The 12,669-nt window shown below is 51.2% G+C and overlaps 1 protein-coding gene across 5 annotated transcripts in view; it reads left to right on the top strand.

The window, feature by feature from the left end:
- The window catches only part of STAC (SH3 and cysteine rich domain), a 140,767-nt gene that overhangs the window by 55,219 nt on the left and 72,879 nt on the right, over positions 1-12,669 (top strand). For 4 of the 5 annotated variants that reach the window (XM_019418645.2, XM_019418648.2, XM_053904043.1 and 1 more), the window contains exon 2: positions 2,978-3,257. In XM_019418645.2, coding sequence (XP_019274190.1) covers positions 2,978-3,257 — 280 coding nt within the window. The remainder of the gene's footprint in view (positions 1-2,977; positions 3,258-12,669) is intronic. The other variant, XM_019418646.2, reaches the window with a different exon arrangement.

The raw sequence follows: 12,669 nt of genomic DNA, 5'->3' as shown, positions 1-12,669 counted from the left end.
TGTCCTAGCAGGGAAGAGACGCACGGTCTGTTAGAGAAGCCTTAAAGGAGAGTCTGATGCTCCCTTTGATAAAAAGGCATTCCCCCCCTCCTTACTACTTCTGAAAAATTGGAAAGACATAAAATAAAGGAAATAGCTCCCAAAAATATACATTTGCTTTTTTGCTTCACCTCCCTTCCCATTCTAAACGTACACCAAGAGTAGTTCCATCCCCCCTGGGGGTGAGGGGTAACTCTCCCTCATCCCGCCTCCATCACCTGTCAATCACTGGCAGTGCAAACAGGGTGGGTTTAGAGGCAGGTAAATTTCATTCTGAACCTTGGTCTTGACTCACGTGAGCTGTGTGACCTCGGGCAAATTCCTTAACCTCCCTGGGCCGTTTCTCCAGGGGGAGAACAGCAGTGCCTTCTGGATGATTGGGAAGATAAAGAAGGGGCGCCTGGTGAAGCCCTCCGGGTAGGTGCCATTATTATCATCAGAATGGGTGCTATTGTTCCGTTTTGGAGACGAGAGTAGACCATTTATTGAACCATCAGAACTCCATGGGGGGCAGGGGGAGGGGAGACAGAAAAAGACTTTATTTTTCTATGTGATGATATTTAGTCTGATAAACCACCCTCGCCCTAGGTTGCCACAGCCCATGAGAAAATCTTGGCAGATTCCTTAACTTCCTGGTCACTTGAATTTATTAAAAATCTGTCTAAAATAAAACTCTCGTCCCATCTATTTAATCCCTCCTTCCTCCAGCACCCGCCCAGTTCCTAGCTGGAAGGAACGGAAGTGAGGGAGGTCTGTTCTGCTCCTTTACGGTTTCCGGGTCCCCACCTTGGTGTGGCTGTTTCAGCGAGTGCTTTTCATGCCCTGTGTCACTTAGTTTTGCTAGATAGGGAAGGTCCTCTTCACAATAAATGCAGGGCTCCCAAGGACGCGCGGCCCTGCTCCCCTGTATCAGTCAGGATGGGCCAGGTTGTGGTACAAGAACAAACAACTCCCAAAGAACTCGTGAGCTTCTCCTCCTCCTCCTTTGATGTTTCTAGCTCCTCTGGTGGGTTTGGGCTGTAGAGAAAAGGGCCCACTGTCTCTGACCTTTTAATGTAGGGTGTTGCTGCTTCTCTGGCCAGAACTTTCTGGCTAATGATGCCTCATTGCTGGCCTAATGATTTCAAACACCAGTCATCTCTTTAGTTGATGGTTCTGTGGGTTGGCGATTTGGATGGGACTCAGCTCGACGGTTCTTCTGGTCTCATCTAGACTCTTTATTCCATGCAGGGAAACAGGGTGGCTGTGCTTCAGGGGTCTTACTCATGTGATGGGAAGTGACGGGACTGTGTGCCCGTCATCATCCTTCAGGCTGCACTGGCTTAGCTCCTGTGGCAGTTTGGTTTCCAAGAGGGAGGACAGAGCATGCCAGGCGGCTTGAGGTCTGGGCTCGGAACTGGCTCGGAACTGCTTCTGCCACCTTCGCTTGGTCAAATTCCCCAAACCAACAAGATCCAAGGAGTGAGGAGTTACACTACCTTGGACTGGTGGGTCTGCAAAGTCACATTGCAGAGGTGAATGGGGAAGGGGAAGGGTAGAAAATTGGGACGTTTTTGCAGTCTACCCCAAGCACCGAAGACCACATCTTCCTGATCTTCTATGGAAGAGGTTGGAGGGGAGATGCAGAGGTGACTAGGTTTGGCATGGGCTTATCAACTCATCTTATATATCCCGTGGGGGGGGGGGGGTTGACCACACTTGCAGGGGGCCTTATTAGACGAGTGTGCTTTACCACCTTTTTATCTGCAGCTTTGGGTCAAAGACATTAATTCCAGGCGACAGGCAGAGTCCCCATGGACATTCAATTACGAAAGGAAACTACCTTCTAGGTAAAGTGACCTCTCGCAGACCACACAGCCACTAAGCGCTCCGTTCCTCTTATTTGGGCGAAAGGGAAACATTTGCACAAAAGGGGCAGTGAGGAGAAAGCATAGTAAATACCACGGACTTCTAAAAGGCCACCGTGGCTGCCATGGACAGAGCAAGGTACACGCTGGTGCAAGCTGTCACGGGGACCCAGAATCTGCCAGTCCCTGGAGCCCATGACAAAGAGCATCTCTTTAGATTTAAGAACAAAGGTGACTTCATGAAGCTTCAAGAAACTTCACGAAGACCCCCAGGCTCAAATGCTCACATCTGTGTTTCCAAAAGACCCTTCTGGCTGCAATGTGAAGGCTAGATTGGTGGTACAGACTGGACCAAAGCCAGACCTTTCGGAAATTAAGGCTTTGCCAAACCCACGTTTTAACCCTTCATAATTCCAATTCCGAGGTCAAAGGAAAAACGATCCCGTTTGCCATGGCCAACACCCAGCAGCAAAGCAGGGAGAAAGGCAGAGGTCAGACAGATAATCCCACGCACATGCCCACGCCCAGATTACCCGTCCGTACGCTTCAGACCCACACAGGCTTGAGAGTTTCTAGTTCGTGTTCCGTGGATACTTTGGCCACGTGGATTCCCAGTCACGCAGCGGCCTCTCTTGCTCTGCTGTGTATAGAGATGGGTGGCTGCTAAGTGACCATAAGAGAGAACATCCAGCAGAGGTCCTGGCATCGTAGACGCGGCCACCGAGCCCAGAAGGTCGAACGCTTAGTCGTTCCAGTGATTCAAATTCAGAAGGCAGGTGGTGTCAAAAGTCCAGTGTCACGGGACATTCTGATGGCACGCCAGTAGGACCTCCAGGAGCAGGGGCAGAAGCACAGGTGCCGTGCGTGCTCTTTGGGTCTTCTGGCTCGGGAGGGGGCGGGGAGAGAGCGGGCCAACTCCCTCCAGGCCCTGACCTCGCCCCACCCACGCGGGGACACGTGAGCATCCTTGGGTCCGAGGGTGTCCCGGGGTGGGGGTGGGGGGATGGCACAAGCGTCTGCAGCCGACTTCACCCCCACAGCCTGAGTCTGCATGATCGATCGTAAGAGCGTGTTCTGTCATTGCATTGCAGCTCCAGAAACTAAAACGATCACTTTCTTTCAAGACCAAGAGTTTACGGAGCAAAAGCGCCGACAACTTCTTCCAGAGAACCAACAGCGATGTGAAGCTGCAGGCGGACATGCTGGCCGAGGTCAGCCCCAGCTCCAGCCCGCTCCCTGCGCCCGGAAGCCTGACGTCCACACCCACCAGGGCCGCCCTGCACCCCGGGGCTGGCGGCAAGGCCCACGCCTTTCAGGAGCACATCTTCAAGAAGCCCACCTTCTGCGATGTGTGCAACCACATGATCGTGGGTAAGGCCTCCCCCACCCCCACCTCCAGGTCCCCGCGCCCGCCGGACAGGCCGGTGAGAGCGGTGCGGCCCGGGTGCGGGTTCCAGGACGGGTTCCGAGCCTCAGAGGCGTGCACGAGGGCAGGTTGTTTGGGGGATCGATAGCTGGGCAAAGGGAAGGGAGGCAGGACGGGGCAGAGGGAGGCGTTGGATGGCGAAGCAGGTGCAACTTGGGCCGGGTCCCCGGGGAGCCCTGTACGGTCGTCTGCTTGGAGGCTGGAGGTCCGGGACGTGGTGCCCCTGCCTCACCTCTCACTGCGTACGGGCAGCCCTTGGGGAGGGGGCAAGATCCTGAATGGAGCAGCTCTTTTCAGCCAAGGGCAGTTGGCAGAGAGGGAATCGGTGGGAGGCAAGCAAGACGTGGGACGCTTGGGCGTGGAATTCTGCAGGGGGGCTCGAGTGACACATCACAGCATCCCCTCCAGGGCGCACGGCGACGTGTGTCTGGGCAGCCTGGGGAGGGGGGTCTGTTGCTTGGTGAATTACAAGCAGATGAGCCAGACGGGCAGGTGTGGGGGGGATGATTCTGGGGGAGGCACTGAACGGGGCGGGAAAGGTGATGGAGCCGCCATTACGTCTCTGTGCCTGGCACAGACCCGCTCGTGGCGGCAGCCTGAGAGTCTTAGGGGGTGTGCCCAGATGACAGGAAGGACCCCCCAAAACGTCCCAGCTACAGGCAGTTCGGGTGGGATTCAGAGTGAACTTGAACCCGTTGTTTCGAGAGCAGCAGTATACCCTGGTAATTGACCCGTCACTGCAGAACAGGAAGAAAGCGCAAGGAGACAGGCCTGTGTCTGCTCTCAGGGGGCCCGAGGATGTCACCCCCCGCCCCCACCATATCCCCGCTAGGAGAAGGGAGACGTCATCCCAAATGGAAGCGAGGCCGAAAATGAAAGATGCAGGGCCGATCCAGTTGTGCCCCGTCTTCCTGAGATGCCCCTGACCCTCCAGAGGTGTCGCTGGGCCAATTCGTGGGGTGCCCTAAGTACTCTGAGGCCAACAGGTGTGGGAGATCTGCTCCTGCTCGTTGACGTCCTAAATGCTTCAGAGTTGGGCTTGGCCACGAACGTTTCAGGGAGGGACGCTGTTAAGGTCCAGAACCTCAGACTCGCAAGCCGGGCCCGGGGCCCAGCGAGGTCCCAGGCAAAAGCTGGTATGTTCTCTAGCCTCACGGCCCAGCGCTCCTACCCTAAAGCAGGCACTTCTGTCCGACCCTGCCGTGTCCCCTCCAGCACCAATTTCCTACAGGCTGGCATCCCTTCTGAGGGTGACCGTTGCCTCAGGTCACATTCCCTAGAAGCAGAGCCCCAGAGGGGAGTTAGATGTCTGGGATCTGTTGAGGGGGCACCCTGGGGAGAAGGGGGAGGGAGGAAGCAGATGGGGCAGGGAAGTCGCTACATAAGGAAGCGGTTCCCGCCTGGCGGGAGTCTGGCTCCAGGGTCACACAGCCTGGCCTTCCTGGAGGCCAGCCTTTTGTATCCTGCTGGCAGTGGCCCCTCCCTCCTCCCATGGTGGAGGCCCTTTCCTAACCCGCTGGGTCCAGTGGCTCATGCTCCGTTGAAGGCAGTTGTCTGGAGAAAGGGGTCGCTGTGGGCCATCGGGAGCCAGCATACACATCTCCCGAGCAGTCGGGGCTTCTCGCTGCTGTCACCGATTATCACAAATCTAGGAGGTTAAAACAACACAGAGTCACTGTCTCACAGTTCTGGAGGTTGAAAGTCCGCAGTGGGTCTCAGCGGGCTAAAACCAAGGTGTCAGGAGATACGTTTCTTTCTGGAGGCTCTAGGGGAGAGTGTATGTCCTTGCCTTCTCCGGCTTTGATAGGCTGTCCACACCTTGGCCTGTGGCCCCTTCTGTGTTCAGAGTTATGATGGCAGATACGTCTTTCTGTCTCCTTGGTCCTCACTGCCCCTCTTGCACCCATCTGGATAATCCTTCCGTCTCAAGGCCACCTGACTGGCGGCCTTCCTTCCGTCTGTAACCTTGATTTCCCCTTGCCGTGTAACGTAACATGGTCACGGGTTCTGGGGATTAGGAGGGGGACGCCTCTGGGAGGCCATTCGTCTGCCCCCGGACACCCGGTAGGGGTATCTGGGCAAGGCATCAGCAGTGTCCACCACAATCATAGAAGAAAACTTCGGTTGAAGATCACAAGACTGGCCTCTGTTGGTTCCTTTCCATCCGGGTTCTGAGGCCAGTCACGTGATTGTCGTACTCCAGCCGATGGCTTTGTCGTGTCGCATGGTGAGAGGCCATTTTCATTTGGAGTGGGCAAAGAGACACCTTTCTGGTCAGTGCACAGAATGGGGAGAACGCTGACCCGTATTTTTCTCCTGCCTATTCCCATGACATAATTAGCCTTTCCCTTCCCAGATAAAATGAGGTGAGGGGGTGAGGATAGTAGAAAGACTACGTTCATGGAATCAGCCTGAAGTTGAACCCCATGCAGCCGTGTGACCTAGTGCCAGTGACTCACCTTCTCTGAACCTGTGTCCTCATTCTATACAGCTATGAAAACCTCAGGGTTTTCAATGGATTCATGAGCTGGCAGATGGGAAGCACCAGGCATCTAGAAGGTTCTCTGTAAAGGGAGCCCATTGGAGTTGGTTATCATTAGAGGAGAAAATAGTCATTACTCTCCTGAAGCAGAGAAATCTATTCACAGGATAAACCAAATTAGTTTTACAGAAAAAAGTTAAGCTTAATAGGCATAAATAGTTGGAAAAATAACGTCCACACGTTAAGAAGCCCCTCATCTACATGGCAGTGTTTTAGGTTCACATCGAGGATTGTCTCTAATTCTCCATTTCATATTTTATAAGGGATATGGACAAGCAAGTAGGTGTCTAGACGAGTGATCGGAATGGTGAGCGGTGCGTCCAAACAAAATCCTAAGGAAGCTTTGGGAGTTTGGTGTGTACGAGACTTGGGATGTGCAGCTGTGTTTTCAAGTACCATGTTGGGAGAGTCAAGAGACTCATGCTATGCGGCTTTAGAGGAAAGGGTTGGGAACAAGGAGCAAAGTTAAAAGGCAAGTTTCAGTGAGACTATAACCCACTTACCCCAGGCACTTGACCTGTGAATGAATGGCTTCCCTTGTGAGTGCTGAGTAGTTTAACGTCTGTCAGGCCGTGGTCATCCGAAAGTCTTTTCTTACTTCCTTATCTATCTGATAGTCTTCACAATGAGATTTGAAATGTCTGAGCTTCCCGAAGAAGCCCACGTCTGTCATCGCCGAGCTCGGACCTGTCAGTGGTTTCCAATGTGGCCAGGAAGGCGGGATTCTACGTTTCCCTTCACGCTTGGCCGAGACCCGGTTAAGGAGTGGGATGTTCAGAATGGGGAGGAACATCTTCCCGTCTTGCAAACAGACACACAGGGCTGTCCTCATCTTCAGAGAACCATTATCCATTCACACTCTCATTTTCTAGCCACCATTATTCATGTTCTTCCTTAGAACAAGCCACGTTTCAGAGCAGCGCTTGTGTCACTCAGGGGTTTCTCAGTAACGCTGTGTAACAAACAAGTCCTCTCAAACGCCAACACTTGGAGTAGCCTTCTTTGACTCTTACTCAGGCATCTTCATATCAGCTGGGGTTTGGCTGCCATCGCATATGCTTTTCTTCTTCTCCTACCCCTTCCTTGGACGAGTGGGCCAGCCAGGTTGTGCTCTCCTCATGGTGAGGACAAGTGGAGGCATACAGAGTTTCTCAAAGCCTTGGATTGGCGGCATTCCACCAGAGCGTGGACCCAGCCCACACCAAGGAATGGAGAAATGCGCTCAGCCTCTAGTGGCAGGGACTTCAGAGCCACCCGGCCAGAGGCACAGGTACAGGGAGGGGGGGAGAATGGGGTCCATAATCCAATCTTCCTCCGTGCTTACTTAGGGCGGCCTCTTGATTATCGAACCTCTTTTGTGTGGTAGACTGCACGAGTCTTGGGCGCTGTACCACCCTTCCATTCCATTTCTCCATCTGGAAGTGATGATTTGGATCTGACTGTGAGCATCGTGGGAGAGGGTCTCGTGTTCCATGCCCAGGACACTGAGGAAACTTGGCCTCCGACCTAGTCTGCGCGTCTGCCTAACATTCTTCCAAGTCCAATGCATCACTTTCAATTCCACACAAATTTGCACCAGGCCTTTTCAAGGCAGTGCTATCCATAACCCTTAAATGGGTGATGCTGTGTCTCTAGTTTAAATCTCACTGTGACCGGTGTGAAAAGACAAAGGAACATGTGTTTTGAAAATGAGTAACAGAAATGAGTTTGCCTCTGAAGAATGTCACAATCAATACCCTAAGGGAGGATTTAGGTACTTCTCAAGTACAGCAACAATTTTGAAGGACTCCCATCTTGAAAATCACCAAGAGATGTGCCCCGTGCTGAAGAGAATTCTCACTGTACTTTTCCTTTATTAGAATTAAATTTATATTGTAGCTGCCATTTTATCTTGAAAAAGACAGAGGGGTGCCTGGTGGCTCAGTCGGTGAAGCGTCCTACTCTTGGTTTCCGTTCAGGTCATGATCTCACAGTTCATGAGATTCAGCCCAACTTCAGGTTCTGCGCTGACAGCACAGAGCCTGCTTGGGATTCTCTCTCTTCCTCTCTTTCTGCCCCTCTTCTGGTTGTGCTCTCTCTCTCTCTCTCTCTCTCTCTCAAAAATAAAATAAATGAACATCTAAAGAAATCATCATCAAGGCGCACTGCTCTTTTCCAAGATGAAAGCGAAGTAAAGAAGGCAGGCTCCTTCTAAGAAAGAGGAAGGAGAATGAGAGAAGCAATTTGAGGCAGGAAGAAGGGGGAAAGGGAGGTGGCCAAGGAGGGAGGTGAGGAGAGGAAGCTACGTGAAGCAGAGGCTGGCAAATGTTCTCACTTCCTGAGACGAGGCACGGAGCACGCTAGTCTGGGATCACAGGGCACAGTCCATCTGTCCCCTTTCTCTTTCCTTACTCTTCAGATTTAGCCTCCTGTCTCTACATGTATCACCTGAAGATTCGTTTCCTTCCAGCCACAGGTCATTTTCATATCCCAGATTCCAGGGAAAGACTATCTGCTGCTATCTCCTGAGAGTGACATTTCAGAAAAAGTATTAGAGCAGGTTTTTTTTCCTTTCAGCTGAGAACCAAAGGCTACATCATGATGGCCAGGAAAAGTCAAATCTCATTTGTGAGGTTTTCTAGCTGATGGATGTTTGTTTAAAAACAGAAGGAATCTGGGGCGCCTGGGTGGCTCGGTCAGTTAAGCATCCAACTCTTGGTTTTGGCTCAGGTCATGATCTCATGGTTCATGAGTTTGATCCCCACGTGGGGCTCCACGCTGACACCATGGAGCCTGCTTGGAATTCTCTCTCTCTCTCTCTCTCTCTCTCACTCCTTCTCTCTGCTCCTCCCCTGCTCTCTCATTCTCTGTCTCTCAAAATAAATGAAAACTCTTTAAAAAAATAAAAAGTAAAAGGAACCTGGCATTCTCACTGTCTAGGATTTCTAATTTGGAATGGACACTCATTGGGTTGACAGGGCGTCACATTTGTTCCTTGCCTGACTGTGCCCTAAAGCTGGGAAGGCTACACATTTTCATCTACCAGTGAAAGTAAACCAGGACCCTACCTGTATGTTGCTAATTTCCTCAGCTCTTTCACTCTATAGCTCGTTCCCAGTCGCCAGCTTTGCCCTTGTCCTCAGATTTGCACCTCCCCTGCAAATGTGGCACACAGACCCTTGGGTTGAGCAGGCACTGTGGCAGGCCCTTCTGCCAGTCTGATCTTGCCTCCAGGACATGGCTACCTTTTACGATCACCTCCTTAGGCTGTCCCCTTCTAGAAAAATGGGTCAGCTCTGCAAGCCAAAGACGGTCAACCCAACCTTTCATGGGACATAAGAGAAATAGGTAGGTGTACCTCAGCCCCAGTGCTGACTTTCCCAGCCTTTGAGTCAAGAAGACATGACCCAGCCTTAGACTGGGAGAATCCTCTTGGTTTAATGGACATCTTTTCCCCACCAAGCGGATCAACTCTGGCCACCCTCAGGCTTTGGCCATGGGCATGAGGGGTGGGGACTCCTCTGCATCATGTATCAACTTAAATGTATTCCATCAACGGCACCCTCATTTTGGGAGAGCATTGAGTCTGCTTGCGGTAATCTGCCTCTCATTGAAATTTCAGAGACTTGAACAAGTCAAAATAACTATCACCATATCTAACCTATCACCATAACTATCTCAATGCACGAGTCCACTCCATCAGTTAAAGAGGTTTTTTTCCCCAAAGGACTCCATTCTCCTGTTGACTGTCTCATGCCTTGTTTCCCAAACTATTTTTTAATTAACTAAATGTTCCTAGTCGGCATCCACTTAGAAGACAGCCTATCCAACGGGCTCCTATTTCCTAAACACATAGTTAGCAAAACAGCTGGATGTCCGCGCTTGACATGTCAAGTTGTGTATACAGTCACTGCGCAAAGAATCGTTCACCTTCAAACCATCCCGAGTGGTGACCGCCGGGGAAAATAACTCTGGCTTAGTTTTAGGTGAGCAGCCCCAGAACTGGACCTGAGGTAGAGATTCTTGTGAGAGTGGTTTCTTGTGGAGCGTGCCCTCAGGAGAAGGGATTCGGATTCTGCTGCCCTGCGCAGAAGAGGCAGGGCAGGGGCGTGCTCTCAGTCGGAGTTGGCTTCAGACCGAACAGTCACAGCATCGGCAGGAGAAAGAACTCAGATCTGGAAAAGGCACTCACAGCATCCCTACATCTGTAATCTTAGATGCAGTATAAAAGCGTCCTCCACTACGAATGAATATAAAATGCAGATGGACCGTGGCCTTGATGTACCTATAACACCGTGTTACCATCAGAATGAACGGTCACATGGTAACATTATAACATGAGGATATCTTGCATGACATGAGTCCAAGGCCTGTCTGCTAATACTCGTTTGACCATTAGTTTAACTGTTTCCTGACCTGTCCTGACGTCATCTGATTGCTCAAAAACAGCCATAAAATATTAACCAAACGTTGAATGGAAGAAAAAACTACACACACACACACACACACACACACAGACGCATATACATTTGTACATAAAGCTAAAAAGACAAGACAGTGTTGACTCACCAGTGAAGTCGTCTCTTGATGGGAAAGGCCAAAACAGAAATCAAGGGGAATATGGAAAAGCAAATGTCACATCTGTGTGTTCTTAGAATAGAATGAAACCTCTGAGCTGCCATCAGTCGGTTGACCAGACGATCGTTTTAGCAGCTGTACAGCTTCTAAATGAGAAAAATCACAAATGCTCTCTAGGACCTTTTTCTTAAGTTTCATGTAGATTGCTTTCTTTTGGGTCATGGTACGTGTCCGTCTTAAAATCCAGTACGGAGACCTCGGTGCTTTGTCCAACGGGATCCTTCTCCTCTGGTGTCTTCACTGCTTCCAAGTAGCACTAATGTAACTGCTACTTTTTTTTTTTTACCAGAGGACAAACTTGCAATATAACGCCCGGTCCGACCGAGGTCATTTCTTTGTATTCTTTGCTCCTCTGGCCCCCTTGAGAGAATCGTGTTGATGCTAGGGGCGTATTTGACTGAAAAAATACGGAGCACAGGTGGGGTGTGGAGATGGTGACTCTACCAGATGAGGAATGTTCGCAGGGCGTGGCTGTGTTTGGCCTGGAGAAGCCTTCGGGGAGCACGATCAGGGTCCTCCAGGAGCTGAAGAGATCCCATCCAGAAGAGGGTTTAAACTCGCTCCGGGGTCTCAAGTCCACAATGATGAAAGACACCGAAGGGAAGAGCTTCTAAAAATAACCCCAGAAGCGAGCTCCGCAGGTTTGGGGAGGGGGCGGATTTTCCCCCAATAAAGTGTATGTTTGGAAAACGCTGTGCGCTGCGCTCCCTCTGGATATTCGGAGCCCGCGTTAGCATTCTCAAGTCCTGCGATGCTGGAAACTCCCGAGCGTTATCAGTGGAGAACAGGCAGTGGAGCAGAGGGATTATAACCACGGAGTGCTCTATCCCGACACCTACTTTTCCCCCGATTCCACTTGGCTGCTGTTGAAGAGGGTGGGGCTTGTATCTCAATTCAGAAAGCCCTCTCAGTGCTCACAAAGGCAAATTCGTTAAAGAGTTCTTAAGACTCCAGTTCAGGGCCAGTGTTCTCAGAGAGCATTGGACTCGGCGCCTTTCAACTAAAGGGGCAGAGAATACTTTTAAGCTGCCTTCTTCCGTCGGTTTCCCAAAATGTGATGCCTGCTGCCGCGTGCTAAGCCATCTCTCCCAGGAAACGACTTACAAGAAAAAATAATCCACGCTCCTTCCAGGGGAGATTGAACAGCCATGGATGCTGGTGGGCTCCAAGGAAGGAGGTTTCTTGGAGTCTCACGCAGACGTGGAGGCAGCCGGGGGGTGTGGGCTGGTGTTAGGCTCTGGGGCATCTCGTGGGACCTACACGTCATTGCCTTGAAAATGAAAGACCCTTGACCAGCCCCCCCCGCCCCCAGACATCCTGCTCCCTGGGGACGGTCCCGATCGTGGTTTGGGAGCCCGTTTTCAGTGTGCTGGCGTTTTGTCTTTCCTTGTGGAACATCTTTCCTGCTCCGCCTCTCCATCTGTCCCATTCCGAGACCTGCGAAGACCCAGTTACAGTGCTTTCTCGAGTTCCTTGGTGGCCACCTACTTCCCTGAACGTTCATACCGTTCCTCAAACAGCCTAGACTTTGGTGAGCCGCTTGAAGACGTGAGTCTCCCTGATGTGCCCGTTCCCATAGCAGGTAGCACACACATTGCACACACGGAGGTTTTAGAAAATGCTAATTAGCGGGTGGGGAAAAACCAGTCTGCCCTGAAGTACGCCAACAGACGTAGAGGCGAATTGGAGCGCCTGGATGGCTCAGTCGGTTAGGCACCCAACTCTTGATTTTGGCCCAGGTCATGATCTCATGGTTCGTGGGATCGAGCCCAGCACGGGGCTCTGTGCTGACAGCGCAGATCCTGCTTGGGGTTCTCTCTCTCCCTCTCTCTCTCTCTGCCCCCCGCATGCACGTGCCCTGTCTCTCTTTCAAGATAAATAAATAAACTTAAAAATAAAAGAAACAGAAGTAAATTAACAACAAAACAGAGAAAGAATATGGAAAATTCCTAATCCCTCTGAAAGTTATCTCCAGGTATATTAAGGCTTCAGCCTGCCCTAAAGGAAGCTTGACACAGAAGCCTATTTCTTCCTCCGTGACATTTCTCCGCATTTCCCCTTTTTGTTGCATATTTTAACGCAAAGGTGGCACAAAGGGGGTCATAACAGGGATATCTTTATTTTGCATTATAGCCACATACAAATACAAGGCCATCCCATCCTGTTTAACCCTCGTGTCCTGAATTCCCACCGTTATA

The sequence above is a fragment of the Panthera pardus genome, unplaced genomic scaffold (assembly GCF_024362965.1).
Source record: "Panthera pardus isolate Hobbes unplaced genomic scaffold, ASM2436296v1 HiC_scaffold_16, whole genome shotgun sequence".
In the NCBI taxonomy this organism is placed as follows: domain Eukaryota; kingdom Metazoa; phylum Chordata; class Mammalia; order Carnivora; family Felidae; genus Panthera; species Panthera pardus.
The sequence above is the reverse complement of the archived record's forward strand: the minus strand, read 5'-3'. Positions and strand labels throughout refer to the sequence as shown.